Source organism: Aulonocara stuartgranti, assembly GCF_965226115.1.
Source record: "Aulonocara stuartgranti genome assembly, chromosome: 16".
NCBI classification, from domain to species: Eukaryota; Metazoa; Chordata; class Actinopteri; order Cichliformes; family Cichlidae; genus Aulonocara; species Aulonocara stuartgranti.
The window spans coordinates 23,628,772-23,648,212 of NC_138952.1; the positions used below are offsets into that span (position 1 = coordinate 23,628,772).

Here is a 19,441-nt window from a genome sequence, read left to right on the forward strand (position 1 = left end):
AGGGGGTGTCTTATGACACCAACTCTCTGGCACCTACAATGCAGTTTTGAGATCCCATCCGAGGTGCCTCAACCCCACTCACATCTTGCATCAGATGATCTCAATGGGTCACATAATGGGGCGAGGCAAAGTCTCACAATGGTTTCGCCCAAAACCTTTTTCACACCTTGGAGCATGTGATGAGGCACATGATCAATAGTGGGTCAACGATACTCTTAACAACTCCCACTAGGGATTAAATACCTGGGACTCTTTACCATTTGCTTTTTACCTGAAGAAGCTTCTCAGATGAGAGCTGAAACCTTAAAAAAAAAAAAACGTTAAAGAAATCTAATCACTTTCTTTCCAAGCTCATTAGATATCACAGATACAAGCAGCAGAATTATTTTCCTTCAAAGAGTGGCTCTTAGAGATAGGGTGAAGAGCTCAGTCATGCAAGAGGGACTCAAAGTAGAGCCGTTGTTTCTTCACATAGAAAGTTGAGATGGTCCAGGTATCGGACAAGGATCAGAAAAAACTGTAAATGATCATTTTTTTCCTAATTTAAGGATCACTTAGACTTACAGTTTTTTCTGATTGCTTAAGCACATGTTATGTAACTATTGGCTAATTTAGCAAAACTCTACACACAAATAAAACAACCTGTCACCCAATTATCCAAACATTTTAGTTCTCTTGCAAAAGCAAACACAGCTAGATTAACTCTTCACACCTTTGTAAAAATGGTGTTTCCGTATCAAACAGTACACACAGGCCATCATCTACTAAGCACACAATGCGCCAACTGCACACTGATGGTATGAATACAAAACACATCTGGCGTTTGCCTTCCCTGTGCACAAGGTAGGCTATGTCAGTTTGAGCTCATACTTCTGTCATAGATCCATAAGCATGGAGGGATCCAAACTTCAAGTACTGGTGTTTAGTCAAACACATCAAAACAAACACAAGTGTTTATTTCCAAGTATAGGATTATTTGCAATCGCCATAATGACTATATGGGTTACGTGGTCTGCAGTGAACATGCTTCCTCTGCCCCCTCCTCGTCTTCCTCTTGCTCCTCCTTGTCCTTGTCGTCCTCTTCATCCTACTTCTTCACCTCCACGTCCTCTTCCTCGGCCTCCTCTACTTCTCACTCTTTCTGCTCCCACCATTGTACTCCGCACACACAGCTTACCTGTATTATAGTGCTTAGGCTGATTGCAAAGTGAACGAATTATCTAAGAAAGTTTTCACATGTGAAAGTGTGCCAGACAGTTGGCAAATTAGTGTTAATGATAGCCATACATGTGTATACTTTTGCTAGGAGTGTGTTGGAAATTTGGAAATTGAGTGTTGTGCAGTGAATTGTGCCTACAGTCTTGCAAAGTGTGTGTTACAAAATTGCAAACTGAGTGCAAAGCAGTTTTTGTGCTTTTAGTTTTGCACACTCAGTGAGTGGTTTTGCTATACGTCTGACTAGTTTTAGAAATTGTGCTACAGGAATCACAGTTAGTGTTTAGGCATTCGGTAAAAACTGTAATCAGGTTCATACAATATACAGTGAATTACTGAGCAGATCTCAAACAAATGAAGCCATTTCCATTAATGCTGCTTAATGTTGTTAGTATTATTGTCTTTATTTATACATTTTCATCATATACGTCAAATGCTTGTGTCCCATATATGAACACATAAAATGTTTCTTAATTTACCTTAATAAAATATGTAAAATCATTCAAGGTAATTCGGATTTACTTAGTAGAACTCATTAACCTTTACTATTCTGATCTGACAATGATGTTGCTTTCTGTTTTAATCATCTTTCATTTTTTTTCATTTCACTGTGTTTTCCTCAGAACCTCAGAAGACTAGAAGTGGAAAAAAATTGTTTCCTTGTTTGTGTAGCCCGTGTCTTGACAAGTGAATAAATTCCCCAGCAATAAAAAAAACAACAAAAAAAAATTAGTAATCATTCAAAGCAGTTTAATGTTTCTTTATAGAATAGTTTATGCACATTGTTTTCGATGTAAAACTAAAGGGCAACATCTCCAGAAAAACTCAGGAAATGCGAAAGGTTAAATTTAAATATGACACTTTGTGCTATAAACAGACAATGTGCACCTGCGTAAATTTGCAAGGAGCGCACACACAAACACACACACATACACACATAAAATACACAGTGTACCCTCACCACAAGATGTGGAGCCCAGCAGGAATGAGGCCTATGATAGGGGAGCAGGAAAGGTGGGTGAGGAAGTGGTGATTTTCATCTGCGTACTCCCACACAAAACTCAGATGTGGGTATGAAAGAGAGAAGTGTGACATGTTCTCATTTTGTCCTACCCGCAGTTCTTCCATTTTGTGAAATACGTAATACTGCTGGGATCATATGAATAACATCTTTGATAGCAGGAGCGTATGCTTTACAAATTTGCTCAAATGGTTCCTCTTACAGTGAAAAATTTCACCCAAGACTTGGCTGGGTATGTGCTTCTCTAACAAAAAAAGGAAGTACAAGCTGCTTCCGTGTTGCGTTAATGGCCACAGTATTTTCAGAAAGAGTTTGGAAACAAACACATAGGTTGGGACATTTTCTTAACAATGTACAAATACATAACTATACAAAATCCCTTTTACCACGAAAACATGGATTAGAGTAACTTCCTTTTACGATTACTGTATGACGCTGTTGATACTAGACTGAATACACATTGTAACCAAAAAACAAAATCAAACAAATTAAAAAACTAAACTAAAAAATAATAATAAAGAAAACACATAAAGAAAAAAAGAAAAGGCCATCATATGAACAAAAACAACAACAACAAAACCACTTGGCAATACATACAGTACAAACAAATACTGGGTGCAACACTAACAGCAGAACAAGGATTTAGTTCATTTTTTTACAGCTAAATTAAGGCACATACACTGCATGTGTCCATACACAATTGATATATATTTTAGATGGAAGGGATTTAAAAAAACACATCAGCAGAAGAGACTACGTAAAATAAAGCCCTTTTCTTTTTCTTTCTTTTTTAGTTTAGCATGGGAAAATAGGTCTGTGGCATATGTTCTATATGTGCATCTTGCAGAATCAGCTGTGGTTTCTCAGGTGTTGCTGCTGCTGTTCTCAGCTGTCATTTTGGAGGAGGCGCCGGAAGTATAGAGATAGTCTTTAAACAGGCTCATCACTCTCTTCTTGTATGTCTTAATGGCAAAAAAGTAGATGACTGGATCCAAGCAGCAGTTGAAGTTCATTAACGAAACGGTAATCTAGAAGGTAAGGGTAAATTATGAAAAGGAAAAAAAGAAAGAGAAATGACGGGGACATTTTAAAATCAATTGAAAAAAGAAAACACAGCAGTTCTCACCTGTAAAGACACTTTAAAGGCTCTCAGTTCTTCACAGGTTGGCTGGTGGTGTATTTTTCTGGCCATAAACTGGATGACATTGACGTGATAAGGGCTAAAACATACAATGAAGGTGAGGAGGATGAGCAGAATAATAGTGTTGGCCCTGTGATTCCTCCTTGAGCGACCAGTTACAGAGTTCTTTTTAGCTGCATCTCGCAGTTTAATGTTGATCTTGGCGTAGCAGCACATGATAATGGTAAGCGGGCAGCAGAAGGACACAACGCAGGCCAGAATCAGAAGATACGGAGTGAAGCGGGAGCCCTCGAAGTTGAAGTACTCCATGCAGGTTCGTCTTCCCTGATGCTCATGCAGCATGCTGCGGAACAGCAGAGGCGCTACCTCCAGAAAAACTAGAGCCCAGACCAGGCAGCACACCCTTCGAACAACCTTTACACTCCTTAAACACTGCAGCCGGTGTGGATGCACCATGGCCAGGTATCTGTCCAAGCTGATGCAGGTCATGAAGCCGATACCTGGTGAGAATGTAATGGAAGTGACACACAGCTTCTGCTTATTGCGTTCACCATCCCAGTTGCAATCTGAGCATTTTGTTTTGTTGTTGAACATTTGGAAATGTTTCATGTATTTCAAAAGTTTAAATGCAATGCTTTTTGAGTGTTAGTAGATATATATGTCATATGTGACAGATATGATGTACTGGTCATGTCTGTAATTACTGACATGTTTTGCATGTGTCTTTCTAAATAGAAAAAAGTGAACTAAAACTAGTATAAAGATCTGGCAGCACCTGTACAGACATACACAAAGACAAGCTCCAAAAGTACAATGACAAAATTTCTCATATTACCTGCATATGTGTTTGTAAAGAAAAGAAGTGTGGTCACTTTGCAGAGAAGGTCACCAAAAGGCCAGTCAAAGTGACGGATGTAGTAGGTAATTCTCCCAGGAAGTGCCAGTGTGAACAGAGCATCAGATAAAGCAAGGTTGACCAGATAAATGGAGGTGGAGTTGAACTTCTGTTTTCTCTGGCAGATGACACGGAGAACCAAACTGTTGCCGCATGTGCTGATGATGAATACCACAGAGTAGAAAATGGGGAAAAGGACCACTGCGGCTCTTTGGTATACAAACACATCACAGCTGCTCTGGTTTGATGGAACTGCAACAGAGTCCAGGGTCATGTTTCCACCAGCCATCTTGCCTGTCACTTTATGAAAATAAGAAAGAATGTCATAATAAATCAACACAGGCAGGAAAATGCATGTAAATACAGGAGCAACAGACCACTGTGCTGCTATATAGACAAAGAAAACTATAATAAGGAATACTTACAGTTAGAAACAGAGTAACCAAGTATTTTTTAACTGTAAATGCTGCAGAGTCTGCTAGTTATGGTTGTAAAAGAAGCAGCAAGGCTTGAAATATCTTTGCAAAGTTTATGTGAAGTGTTCAAATCCCACCTCTCCTTTCTGACATCACACATTACATTTGGGTAAATGTCACACATGAACAACAACAGTAGTTGCATGTTAACATCCTGTCCCCCAGGACATGCAATGCATTAAAATACCCTCATTTAAGATATATTGTACTTGTATCAATTGTCATCCTATTTGCCATTTCAGTTTTTTTAGTATTTTTACTTTTTAATTGGGATGACAATGCTACTTTAAATCACAAGCTGTGAGGCAGGTAGTCATTATGTATTTACATGCATATACATACATATATGTGGCATAAATTTACATACATGCTGAGAACATAACAGTAACATTCATATATGTTATTTCTAAAAGTTTATCGTTATTGGGTATTAACACTTAAAGTGTGACAACAAGAAGCCACTTGGACTGTGATGTGTGACTTCAATTTTGTTTTTGTTTTTTTCCTTTATGCAGACAAAATATATATAAACCATCACAGGTTTGCACTGTTTGTGGTGGCAGAAATCTTGTTTGAGGGGAGGGTTTGTGATGCAAACTAAGGGGGAAATCAAATTAATTTAAATTAATTTGAGTTTTTGTTAGTTGCACAGTGGAGTAACTAAAAGATTATGAGATTTGGAAACAAAGAGGTTGTCTACCAATTCACTAGTCAGCATGTCGAAGTACCCTTGGGCAAGATGCTGAACCCTGACTTGGCCCTGAGGCATCCGTCAGCAGCGAGTGAGGGTTTGTCCCTGTGAGTTTGTGTGTGTGTGAGTGTTAAACAAAAAACGATATGAATGTGTGTGATTGGGCGAATGGGATTTGTAGTAGAAAGCATTACAAGTGCTCAAATAGAGTAGAAAGGGTACTACAGTACATAAATACAAATCGTCTTACAATTTAGAAAGAGAAAGATATGACGTGATCTGGGCATAAGGAGAAGATACAATATATCCTATCTTGTCTTATTCTGTCTTGTGTCGAAGAGTATGCACCTCATTTGGGAGCAGGATTGAAAAAAAGGACCGTGTAGGTTGACTAGAACTGATTACTTCTTCTTGTAGAGTCTGAATATATTCAAAAGCAAGACTTACATGCATACCACAGAAGGAGTTGTGATATGATTTGAATTGACTGCAGTTAACATAGGAGTCACTTTCACTGCTGCTGGCAGTGGGTGCAGCGCCGTTTTGAGAAAGGTTAGATGAAGTGATAGAGTGTGAGGTTTTATTACGTTCCCGTCTCTGAGGTTTTTCAAGTTCATACTCTTATGTAGCTGAGGTAAATGCAGAAGGCCTGAGATGGTACTGATGGAAGATATAGCAGGAAGCTAAAGTATTGCTTGATGTGTGAATGAAACACTAACAGTCTGAAGGCAGTTGTGTCTCCATATATATATATATGTGCATGTACAAATCAAAACCACCAACCCGCCTGAAAGATTAAAAACATATAAACACTCTAAACTGAAATACAAGGTGTTAAATTCTGAGAATAGTTATAGCGGTTACATGTGGCAATGTGAATCTGTGTTGGCAAAGGAAGGTGCAACACGAGCTTCACTGCAAACAAAAGACGCAGTGTGCTCATACTACTTCACTGATGGAAATTAGGTGCCCCAACATTTTGGACTGTTTTGTATTTTAAAGTGAAAACATCAAGACGATGAAGAATAGTCCAGTGGCGTTGATGGAGGGAAATCCCCGCTAATTCTAATAAATTATGACTAATTTTAACTGTGTAGCTACAGCTAGCAGTGTCAGCAGCCACCTGACAGCTGGAGTTGCCATTTCCCTCATGACACATGACTGTAAAACCTTTATAATTGAAACTGATGAGTGAAAAAAACAAAAAAGCAAAAAACAAAAGTGAATGCATGTATGTCTTTCTGTCTGTAAATATGTCTGTGCAGGTTCTCAGTCATCCAGGTCACAGTAATCTAAGTAGCTTGAAAAGAGGTATAGAGTGAGGTCATGTTAAAAATCCATTCAAGTTTGGCTTAAATCCACCAAGGTCTTCAAGATAAACTTAATGATTTATTGATCAAAATTGACAAAAAGCCTTAGAACTTAGAAACTATGATTCTTATAAGTGTGGTGTGTATTGTTAACATATAGAAAGTACCATATAAAGATGTCAAATTTGACCTCTGACCTCTCCTTCAAGGTGAAAGTGATAACAGTGTTGGGAAGGTTACTTTTAAAATGTATTCCATTACAGAATACAGAATACATGCCCCAAAATGTATTCTGTAACGTATTCCGTTACGTTACTCAATAACAGTAATGTATTCTGAATACTTTGGATTACTTAATATATTATCATGCTTTTTACAACAACGTGAATGTACTATTGCCGTGTGATTTATTACTATTACTGAAGGTCCGCGACTCCGAGCTGTAGTAAACGGACCTCTGACTAATACGGCGGGGTCCCTGTCGGCTCGTAGCCGAAAGCTAGCTTTACTTTGTTGTGTGGGTCAACTTTTCTTGCGAGAGACAGAGAGAGGCGTTGAAAGACTGCTCCAACGGAACTTATTGTTTTCGGAGGAAAACACGAACACGGTGTACAGTCGAGTCTTAATAGCTTGGCTGAAGTGGTTATTATTATATTTACATGCTTCCAGCTCCCGTTTTTCCTCGATGACAACTCGTACCTTTCCACTCCCCTTTTTCTCCCTCCTCGCGCTCACAGACCCATAACGTGTATGGCAGTCCATTCTCTCTGCGGACTACACTGCCCATGATGCTACATTCTTTAGAGCTATGCTTGTAGCATTCTGCCTGTTAGCTTAGCACAACAACAACAACAACGAAAAGGCGCTCTCTCACCTAGGAAACACACAGTCGCAGAGCGAGAGCGAGCGTCGCCCTGTAACCATGGCAACCGTAACGCTGCCGCCTGGAACAACAGAACGTAGCTGTCAAACAAAACCCAAACAGTCCTGACCCGCGACAAAATGAAACAGGAAAGTACCGCAGTGTAATCCATTTATTTCAACAAAGTAACTGTATTCTGAATACCACCTTTTTAAACGGTAACTGTAACGGAATACAGTTACTCATATTTTGTATTTTAAATACTTAACGGCGGTACATGTATTCCGTTACTCCCCAACACTGAGTGATAATAATGCTAGATTATGAAGTATTCAGCCATCTTTCACAGCCATAGAACTTGAGTAACATCTTGAGTAACATTCTTAATCCATAAGGTTTGATATGATGTCGGCCAATCCTTTGTAGCTATAACAGCTTCAACTCTTCTGGGAAGGCTTTCCACAAGTTTTAGGCATGTTTATGGGAATTTATTACCATTCTTTTAGAAGCATAATTGGTCAGTCACCGGTCAGACACTGATGCTGGACAAAGAGGCCTGGCTCGCCGTCCCTACTCTAATTCCTGAAGGTGATCTATTGAGTTCAGGACTCTGTGCAGGTCAGTCAAGCTCTTCCACAACAAACTTGCTCATTCATAGACCTTGTTCTGTGCACTGGTCCGTAACCAAGTTGGAATTGCAAGGGACCATCCCCAAACTGTTCCCACAAAGTTGGGAGCATGAAATTGGCCAACTTTCTTTGGCTGGAACTGAAGAACCGAGCCTGAAAAACAACTTCACACCATAATCACCCCTCCACCAAACTTTACACTTGGTACTATGGAGTCAGACAAGTACATTTCTCCTGGCAACAACCAAACCCAGATTCGTCCATCAGATTGCCAGACAGAGTACACGGGCGATGTGCTTTAGAGCACTGCATCTGGCACTTTGCATTATGTTTGGTGATGAAAGGCTTGGATGTAACTGCTCAGTCATGGAAACCCATGCAGAATCTTTCCCCTATGTGCCTCAGCACCCACCAATCCCCACTCTGTTATTTTACATGGTCTACTGCGTCATGGTTGAGTTGCTGTCATTCCAAATCCCTTGCACTTTGTTATAACATTACTACCAGCTGAATGTGGAATATTTATTAGGGAGGAAATTTTACAACTGGACTTGCACAGGTAGCATCCTATCACAGTACCATGCTGGAACTCACTGAGCTCCTTAGAGAAACCCATTCTTTCACAAATGTTTGTAGCAGCAGTCTGCGTGCTTAGGTGCTTCCCACATAGCAAAATTGGTATGGCCCGGATCTGGCCCACACAATGTGCTTACACATGGCCCACATACTGCAAAGAATGACAGCCCTTTGGTGGCCCAGATCAGGTTTGCCAGATGTGGCCCACACATGGGCCAGCAGTAGACACACCGCTGGCTCTGTGCTGGCTCAGAACAGTTTCAGCTCTGGCCGCAGATGTCAGCCTAATGTGTACCTTAATCAAGCCATATAATAAAAAACATATGCCGGAACATGCAAAACACTGCAAAAGTAACATGACAAAACTCTGTTCAGACAGTGTATGGACTGATTCTTTTATAGTGCTTTTCTACTCTTCAGGATTACTTAAATTGCTCTATACAACTTGCCCAATTTCACTAAACTGAGTGCTTCCTAACTACATTCACACTCTTGACATGCAGACTGGAGGAGCCAGGAATCGAACCACTAACCTTTCAATCAGAAGGTGACCTGTTCTCCCTCCTGAGCTACAGCCACCCACTGACAGAGATGAGTAAACCGTCAATAGGTATTGGATAAAGTGTACACTCACAAACCTGTCAAACCTGCATTTGAAACGTTGGCTACCATAGCAGTATAGTATTGCAACACGGCATTTGGGTCTTCTGACTAAAATAGGAGAATAGGAATATAAATATTGCCATCATTGCCAGGCCTGGCAAACATCTGGTTGACATACACCCTGCCATGACACCAGTCAGTCAGAAGTGCCAGCTTGATGCTGGATCCAGGGAAGACCTGTTTTCTATGGGCCTGGGCCACATAAACCAATCCACCAGGTCTGGCCCATATCTGGATGACATACCACTTACCATCCCAGAAGTCATCCAGCAGTGCCGACTTGATACCAGATCTGGGCCAGACCTGCTTGCTATGTGGGTTCTTGTACCAAATGACTGGAACACCTTAATTCAGTGATTTGGATGGGTGAGTAAATGTTTTTGGCAAAATAGTGTATTCCTTAAAACTGTGCCAGGCACATTTGCGGGGATTCTAAATATATAATTACTTTGGACATCTGAACTCTTCTTCAAGGTCAAACTTGTATTAAAAATGTCTTTTATCTTTAAAACTATTGTTAAAGTTCTATTGCCTTTGTTTGTATTGGCAACATTTAGTAAATGATACTAGTATATGGGGATTCTAAATATCCCATTATAGTTTGCATCCAAATATCATGCCCCATTTGACAACTTTCTTTCAAGTTGACTCCAACATGTCTCTTTTTTATAACAGTATAAAATTCTTAAAGTACTTTTAAAAAGAACAAAGAAAACAAAATGAATATATACAAAATACTTTAAAGTAAATTCTGCCCAGAGGGCAACCTGCCTTTGCAGAGCTCTGTGGTCTTTGAGTGCTTCTTGTTTTACAGTAAGCTATTTGACGTTCACTGTGGATACACTTAGGAAGTTGCTTTGTGGTTTATTGGTTAATTGGTTAAAAGATCCCCGGTTTGCAACCAAGAGACACAAACCCAGCTTTAGGGAGGTCACAAGCTAGTGTACTCTTTGTGCTGGTCCCAAGGTAAACACAAAAAATAAGTGAGAAGCTGAAAGTACATATTGTGGACACTTATGAAAGGTACAAAAATAAGGGTTTGTTTTACTTTGACAATGCTAACAATAATCCACAAAAAATATCATAACTTAAGCACATCATGTGATGTGAGGGAGAGAGCCTCAGTTTTCGCATCATCAGGGGCTAGCAAATTTACCATAGATTACAATATCTAACTTTGTGATTTATTAATTATTGATCGACGAGAAAGACTTTTACTAGAAGAGGAGGACAGTTAACTGGAAAAAAGAACTCACAATAACCTATAGCAGGCTTCATCCATAAGTTATCTACCTCCTTGTTTGGTATATTGTCTAATAAATATTAATATAGTCACAGAAGGTCAGACGCAGCTGACTATTGTTAATCCACACCCATAAATATAGACCCCTTCTCACCTAATTTTTGGTTCCGTAAAGTATAGTGCAGTAAAGTACAGTAAAAGTACAGTGGAAGCTCTCTGGCTAGTATTTTACTTGGTTATCCACAAAAGATTTCCAGCTTTGCGTAATTGAAATGGATGGCTGCTGGATAGGCAAAAGGTCACTAATTGTCACCAGTCAAATGTGGTTATAATACAGCTCACTTAAGTCACAATAAAAGCTTCATGCAGACAGTGTCACCTGCAGGTTAGGAGCCTGCTGCACTTCAGGCCTAAATTTCATGCTCCATTAATGATATTGTGCCCTGAGTTAAACATCTCATACCATCTGAAAGATGTGCTGGAAAAGTAAAAGACAGTCGTTCGTTAAGCCCTCACTAGGTGTCCTGAGGGTATCTCAGTGTTAAATTCTGTAGAAGCTCAGGAAGACACGAAGGGAGAAGATTATCACCAATCCTACCCATGCAGGGTCTCTACTAAAGCCCCAAAATGGGCTTCAGCAGTACCCACAGAGAGATTTAAAACCTGGGTGTACAAGAGAAACATAATACACAGCACATTGTGCATTTGAATGATATTTTGTGTTCTGACAAACCTGAAATAAAATAAGTGAAGAAAACACCAGTGGCAGCAGCAGCATAAAAAGTTGCACATGGTAGTTTGTAGTAGCGTGCTTGCAGTTCTCTGGGTTGATGGGTGTGTGACATGAAAGGTCTTAGGAAATCGAAAGTGACGACCCAGCATGGAACATGCATGGAAGTCACTTCTCAAAAATGTGACCTTTTTCTGGTTGTTAAGTCAGGGGTGGGCTAAAAAAAAGGAGGGGGTTGAGGAGAGAGGGGAACAAAGTGATTTGAAGAGAATTACACAATACTCAATGGTGCAACTCCAGTCCATAAAAGAACACCCCAGAAGGCATATCGTTTTAAAGGCACCCTCACGGTGGAGGGGAACCAGGGGTGTGTTGGTGAGCCAAACTGGGAATGACTTCTGGTGTCCACAACATGTGTAGGATAGTCAGCGTGGTTCCACAAATGATGCCCAACCAAATTTGGGATGTTTTTTGCTGCCAAAATGAATTGCGTGTGAAACTTGCCCCACTCACACGAGACACACAAAGTGTACTTTATTAACTTCACTGTGCTGCTGTTTATTTGTTTGGCAGCCAAATAGAAGAAATAATGACTGGAAGAAACAGCAGTTTTTTGAAATGTCAAAAAAAAGAAAGAAAAAAGAAAAGAAAAATCTGTTCTTATGTGCAGTGCTAATTTTGGGATAATTGCAATATAATATAAAACCACTAGAGGGTGGGCGAACATTACAAATCCGAAGGATAAACGAACTCATAAGTTAGCAATAAGCAAAAGCTTTAATCATTTTAAAACTTCTTTTTATTAAAACTGTTATGTCTGCATTATTTGCGTTTGCACGGGATCACTGTGGTAGTGTTAAAATTGCGTGCTTGTGTGAATGCGTGCATTTGTGTGAGTGTGTGCGTGCGTGCATAAGCAGTCTGGTGGACATACCGCAGGGGACTCCTGCGTTGTCAGTGGGCCTCATGTGGCTCGTGTCTGGTCTCATCAGTCGCATCAATCGCCGCCTGCCCTACTCAGGCCTTGTCCCCTTTGCCACCATGCTCGCGTGAAGACTTTCCTTTCACACTTTGGTTCATATTTGTCACCTTTATCACTGATGAGTCCTTTGTTGTTTTTCTGGAAACAATTTAACTCCGCTCGCTTCGGAGAGGCGAGGGTGCTACACGACTCTTGTTACTATGGGAGAGTAACGAGACTGAATGAGAGCGTATGTGCGAAAAGCAGCCGTTAGAAGCTGTCACGGGTGTCTGTGATTAGCAGGCCACGATTTCTCTCACATTTCATTCTGGGCCTGTCTTAACGTAGGGGATCACAGCCTGTTTTTAACACGCACCAAACCATTGCGTGTCATCGTTTCACAGCAGTGGACATGCTTTGAACTTACTGTATGTGAACTGTATGCCAAACTCTTCACGTGTATGAATATATAAAAATCAATACAAACTCACAAGAGTTGCAACAAAGCACCAACAAAACGGCCCATCTAACTAACTTAAAAGTTTGAACAAAGTTTTAAAAAGTTTTTAGGTTGCAAAATGTGCACGTGGTTTTAAAACGAAAGGAAATAAGTAAGAAAGCGTGTTTTTGTACATGCTATTTTGCTTTCTAATGCCACTTAACAATATACACTAATCACACTGTAAATAAATGACAATATTATACACACATTTATCTGCAAAGCTACATTAAGCTGGAATATTCAGTTATATTTATAGAATTATAGAACCTCATGTCATGTCGAACCACCCACCACCCCAGCTGCGCAGAAACTAGCACTAGAGGGAAAAGGTATTCAGTGATTTTCTGTTTAACCAGAACAGATCCGTTACCGGAAAAAGGATCTGAGCTCGGTTAACACAAGGTTTGAAGTTAGTGCGGTTTGCAGGGGTTTTCATTTTCATAACCATTACAACAGGAAGCGCGCAGCTGAGCAGCACCATCTTCAGGCTCAGCAATGAAACAATACTTAAGCACTCTAAACTCTGACTTATATGTTCTTCTATGTGTTTTCATATTACCTGGACTGCTGCAGGTGTATTTTCTGATGATTTGTTTTTTGCAAAGAAGTGTATACATTTTAAAGAGGATGTAGTAGTTAGTGAAACTCTGTTTAAAAAAGAAAAGAATAAAGAATAAAGAATAAAATGCAAGCAGCAGATAAAAGAAACACACACAATTTTATGAAGCAGTAAAAACAGTATGCAAACATGAAAATGCAAAAACGTGAAGGTAGACAATATTATCAATGATATTACGAGCTATTCCAAAAGCTGTGTGTTTATGGAATTCCTTGTCACTGGTCTTCCATCAATATTTGTATACCAAGCTTAAACAAAGCATGCATTCATCTGCAGCCGGTGACTCTGATTGCGTTTAAAGATGTGGCCTTGTTCCGCTGTCCACGCCACGGCCAGTTTTCGGGTCATCTGAGGCGATGTGCATATTTTGGATGTCATCTCGGCTGTTGTATTATTGTTTTATTCACAAAGCATGGACTAATTATTTCAACAGCTCTCTTCATTGGGGAGGAGACTGACAGTTGCCGTCATTGGAGTGATCAGTCTGTTCCTTGGACTCAGCCGAGGCTATTTGATGTATATTAACAATAATTGGTGCCACCGCCACAATGATGTTTAGTAAACCTTTGTGCTATTTTCCAGGAGGATGCCCATGAGGAATTTTTTGAGTAGCTGCTCTGTCTACAGACACGCCTTCAGAGGCAGGACAGATGAGATGACTGCTGTCGTCTGCAGATCAGAGACACCACGACCTAATCATCATTATCACCTTAAAGGGCATAGTATCTCTGTGTTTCTCTTCTGATCAACAGAACCACTAATACCCACTAAACACCACACTAATTCTATTACTGTAACATTTAATTATTAGATCATGCAAAAGAGATTTATAGAATGTGGCACTTGTTATTCTAAATAATTGCAAGATGGCTTTGGAACATTATTTAAATCATTATTTACCCATCTTACAATTGTGACATGCAAGAAAGTCATGAGATTAGGTTTGATTAGGTGTGTATATAAAATAGAAAACTGCTAGCATGAGCTAAAATGATTTTTTGATTATTAAAAAAAATATGTTTCAATTAAAACAAACTGTTTTTGTTTAGTCATTGAAACTTTTTATTGCCTCTGTAAGAAGTAACCGTTCTGGTTATACTTTCTCACTCTTCCTGGAAGACAAGGAATGATTAAAATATGTGTGTTTTGTTATTTTATATCAGCTATCAGATTATTTGGTAAAAGCAAAAGTTGGTTAGTTTGTGAGGATTTTTATTTTATTTATTTTTGCAATCTGGCAACCAGTGAAGTAACAGTGTCTCAAGTTCCAGCATCTAGCAGTGACTCCAGCAGGTTTTGAGTCTGCCAGATTCTACAAGTGAATGAAAGGCAGATGTGTGGTGACAGCACTATGCTCATTAGGCCGAATCAGCCTCACACTGTGACAAGTGGCCAACTTGAGGCTTCGCTCGTCACTCACTGCTTACTCCGTTCAACCAAGACCAGCTCGGACTGTCCTACACCTAATTTAAAACCTTTAACTGTTCTGGCCTTTTCTCTTTTGCCTAAAACAGAACTCTAGGTCTGACAAACTAATTCAATTTTTACCAATAATCTCCTGCTCAGGCATTTCTTTAACTCAACTCATTACCCAGACCTAACCGTGATCCAAACGGCATCTCTGACTCTGACCACTGGTCAACCCCTTCTTCGCAATCCCAGCTGTGTGGTCAGTGCTGGCCCTCAGGACCTCTATCCCAGGGCTGAAGCTGTGCTATCTATTTCAGTCCACTACAGACCAGACAGCCGCCACTGTGGCTTCAGAGAATTCTCTGGCCGGCGATTGCTGATGGTCACCCTATCCTCATATGCTTTAGTATCCCCTTTGTCCAAACTGCTTAGCATCTGATGGGTCGCTCTAAGCCATTACGGCCAATCTGCAATTATAGATGTGTGGCTGCTGGACACAGAAACAGATGTGCTTTGATCTATTTATGGTGTGGGTGGATGGGCTTGGTGTGGGGTGTGTGTGTATGTGTGTGTGTGTGTGTGTGTGGGGGGGGGGGGGGGGGGGGTTATAACAGCTTACGTCCATGCGTGGGTCAAGTCGTGAGGGTTTTGACGTCTCTTGTCTTTACGTTCACTTGACATGCACTCGTGTTTTTCAATAAACAAGAAGTCCAATGATGAACGATCACTAAGAGAGAGCAGCAATCGCAGCTGTTGTGGTCGTGTGTGCATTTCAGCACATATTCACTAAAGTGTGAATGCTCTGCATGTGTGTATGTGTGTGTGTAGCACTAATCTCAGTATGCCAGCTGTAACCAAGCATGTGCAGAGGTGAGAACTTGTTGCATGGAAATTCAGACAAGCCTGCTACCCTAAGTAAAAAGGAACCAGTTTGAGCCCCATCTGTTTAAGCACCGAAATTTACCAAAGGGCAAAATAGTTAGTGTTGCAGTGCATTTTTAACGCCTTGTCTGCTTTTTTTTTTCTCCTCAGATTGAAGTGCTTTGGGTGGTGAAAAATGGAAAACAAATGTACTGTTGACAGCTTTCCTATGCCCAGGGTGTGTGAGTATTTATATCATAAAGGTGCCAACACATCCTAGTTTTACAGGCTGACCATCGCTGCGAGGGGGGTGGGGGGGCAAATGGGGAGCAGGGGGGTTTCCTGTAGCTCATTCTGGTAATTACTAGATCAGTGATGAATAGGCCTTGATAAGCCTGTGACAAATTAGCTTACAACAAAGTCTGCTGTTGCATGAAATTTTTATTCATTTTAAAAGAAGTTTGCTTTATAAAAGTGGGACATCTACAAATGGAACCTGCTGATACCACATTCACTCCCGGCGTGACTACAGTACAGTCTGGACTACATTAAGATTGGTGTAATTGCTGAAAGTGCCGTGGCTGTTTTGGTGTTTCGAGCCAGAGTTTTAAGCCTCACTAACTTCCACAGTCATTTTTCTTTCTTGTCACTTATCTTACTGTCGCCGCTATGCTTGTATTAAAAATTCACGGGTCACTTGTATGGCATTTAGTGCTTGTCTCCAGTGTTCTGCATGCCCATGCTAAGTAGTCAGTTGTGACCACTTTACACAGCAGCAGCAACGCCTTGGGCGAACTGTGATTTCATAATAATATGGTGTCAGTGGCAAGCCTGATGGGAAAATGGTAATAACTCCACTACCAATATGAATAATGAATGGACTCATATCATTTCATAAATCGGATGGGATGTACAACATATGGAAATAAGCATGCATATTTTTTTTGCCAGTGGGTTTTACTGTTAAATAAAAGCAATGCAGTTTAAAGTGCTTTTGCAGGCCAAAATACTACATCATACATAAAACAGTGGGCAGCATGCTATGGGAGCCTACTGTCTACTGTACATTTGACAGAGCGCATTTGACAGAGTGCACAGGGTGAGTCCAGCACTGACTTTGCTTTGTAAGGTGGTCTGTCCTGAGGTGAACCATGTGTACACAGCTTTAGGTCCTCTCTGATGTATGTGTTTCTCAGTCAACTGGTGTCGTGTTTCGAGGCCACTATCCCACTGTGTTTGCTCAGTGTCAGTGTACTGAGGCAAGTACCGCTGGAACACTCTTTCATAAACCTACAAGCAGTTCTTAAATTTCAAGAATTAAGAGTGCTGTGATGTTCATTTTTTGTTCGCCATCCAAATAATTTGTATCTATTTAACTTTTTTCCCCACTTGAAAGCATACTAGGAGCCTTGAAGCTCTTTTCTGAACTGAGCGGTTTCTATCATATTTAAGGCCTGAGGTGTCAAAACCAGTCATTAAGTGGGAATGTGGGAAAGTGTAACTGAAGCAGGCCCAAACATGTTTACTTATTGTGAAATTATTCGCATAATTGCTCAATCCCTCAACAAAATACCCAAGAAGTTAATATTCTGAAGTCTGGCTGAACCTGCTCATTAATTCAGTTAAATGAAGTGAAAGAGGCAGAATCAGAGTCAACCGAATGGGAAAAAAAGCCCTTAAGACCATTTCCTATGATTTGGCTAGCATGTGGTAAAGTCCGGGGGTCAGTATATGTCTTTCCCTTTCTTGTTCCTGAGTTTTTTCAGTGTATTAATCTCACATTGGTTTATGCTTAAATCGTTTCCTTTACTGTTCCTTCCCTCTCTCCTTATTCCTCTCATGATTGCTGGGTCAGTAACTTGGTGGTGGATTGGGTCAGGGGGCACACTCTGGTTTTGTCCACCAGCTCTGGGCTGTGAAGACTAATGCCTCCTGACACTCTCAGCTCCATCAGTCCTGGCAGCATCATTTTTGTAATGCAGAAGTCATCAGGGCCTAGGATTGCGTGAGGGCTCTCATCTGGAAACCCAAACAACCTTAACCTCATTGAATTCCTGTTGATGCATACAAAAATTAATGACTGGTTTAAGTTGCTACTTTGTCTCCTGGGATTACACCATATTCCAAGGGATTGCTTTTCAGGAAATCTCTCTAAGGTTAAATAACCGATCTGGTTTTGAGGATTAAATAGGAAAGATTTTAAAACCCTTGATCATGTGTATGAGTTGAGGGTTTTTTTTGTTTTTTTTTAATGATTTCAGTTAAAAGGCCAAAGTTTAATCTGAATTGCATGGCCTCTTTAACTGGTGTGCTGGTCGTTTCCAACCACACTCCACTTCCTTTATGGGCACTCAAATGAATTGTTGCTTAACCTGCGCAGTGACCCTGCCACATGCTATCTGCACCCCTCTACGCAAGATCCACCACTACACTATTTCCCTTCTGGGCAAGGGTTTTGCTCAGTGTCAACCAGAGCCACACACTTGTGAAGGGAAATCCATAAACCTTGTGTTAGTGCGGAGAAAAAAAAGCCAGCACCAGTGCTTACTCATCTGTTAAAAACGGAGTGATCTGCAAAGTTTGTATGAGAGGGTTTTTGACGGTGCCCTGCTGCTTTGTCAGTGCAGCACATGCTGCAGGCACTGGCATCCCCTATTGCCTTCCAGGTCATTGGCCAGGCTCAGCGGGAGGTGGGCTTCTAGCCCCATGACACGTCCCTGATTCACAGCTGGATCCGTAACAAGGTATCATAGCAAATGAGTCGGTAAAACATCACTGGTTTGAAGAGCATGGAAAATTGTCATGATATCATTTGTAATTCCTGATCTGGACTGCCGTTGGTAGAAGAGAGAGAAAGAGAGTGTAAGAGAGATCTGATAATAAAGGGATTTTATTCCCCCGTATCATCACCACCACCACCAACACCACCAGTATCGCCCCCTTCTTCCACACACCACTCCAGAACCTGACCTCCAAACTGATGCCTCAGGGGGGAGATTCAAGCTAATGTAAGGAGGCAACAATTAAACATCTCATGATTCTCAGCCAAGTGGCTTATAGGTGTTTCCCTTGTAACATGAGAACTTCATGACACATTGTCCACATCCTGAATATGGTTTTTGCTCCTCATTACAAACGACTCATGAGTGGTCGTGATGTGTCAGACCAGGCCAACCCTGGTGTGTTGTAATGCTAGAAGTGATTTTAGGAGATTTTATCTAGGTTAAATCAGTAGCAAATATGGCTAAATATTAGAAGAATTTCAACAAATTGACCGATATTCAGATTTTTTTTACTCAATAAATATTATAGTTTCAAAATTTTGTGCAGCGAAAAAAATATATATAATTGAAGTATATGTTTTACAGATCACTGGTAATGCTGCAAACAAAATGAATCATTTCAAAAGAAAAATAATATATATCTTATTTATATTTTATTTTATATAATTACAATAAATTGTCTCTTAGCCAAATCGTGACATTAATAATAAAGAAAATCTTGGCACAGACTACCTTGATCATTTCTTCCCTACATCATCAAAACAAAACAAAAACTTGCTGTATTAAAAACAGTTTGCAGTAACACTGGATATGTAAACCTTTATGATCTTTAACCTTTCTATGCTTAGAGTAC

The 19,441-nt window shown here is 40.3% G+C and overlaps 1 protein-coding gene across 2 annotated transcripts; it reads right to left on the reverse strand.

Annotated features, from left to right (window-relative positions):
* Positions 1-1,964: 1,964 nt before the first annotated feature.
* Positions 1,965-12,453, reverse strand: LOC309690761 (G-protein coupled receptor 183). 2 transcript variants are annotated; one of them, XM_082508091.1, is made up of 4 exons: positions 12,387-12,453; positions 4,213-4,572; positions 3,363-3,877; positions 1,965-3,264 (listed from the first exon to the last, which is right to left on the reverse strand). In XM_082508091.1, exons 1-4 carry the CDS (start codon positions 12,448-12,450, stop codon positions 3,100-3,102), a joined length of 1,104 nt encoding a protein of 367 aa, XP_082364217.1. In that variant the 5' UTR covers positions 12,451-12,453; the 3' UTR covers positions 1,965-3,099. The 2 variants fall into 2 exon arrangements, with proteins under 2 accessions (XP_082364217.1, XP_082364216.1); XM_082508090.1 differs by lacking the exon at positions 12,387-12,453 and adding an exon at positions 7,624-7,815.
* Between the last annotated feature and the right edge of the window lie 6,988 nt (positions 12,454-19,441).

Bases quoted from the DNA above. Each gene is read 5' to 3' on its own strand.
- LOC309690761 (XM_082508090.1), bottom strand. From the start codon at position 7,783: ATGGATTACACTGCGGTACTTTCCTGTTTCATTTTGTCGCGGGTCAGG. The intron at 3,878-4,212 runs GTAATATGAGAA...CATTCTCACCAG, and splicing joins CTTTACAAACACATATGCAG to GTATCGGCTTCATGACCTGC. The intron at 3,265-3,362 runs GTGAGAACTGCT...CTTACCTTCTAG, and splicing joins CCTTTAAAGTGTCTTTACAG to ATTACCGTTTCGTTAATGAA.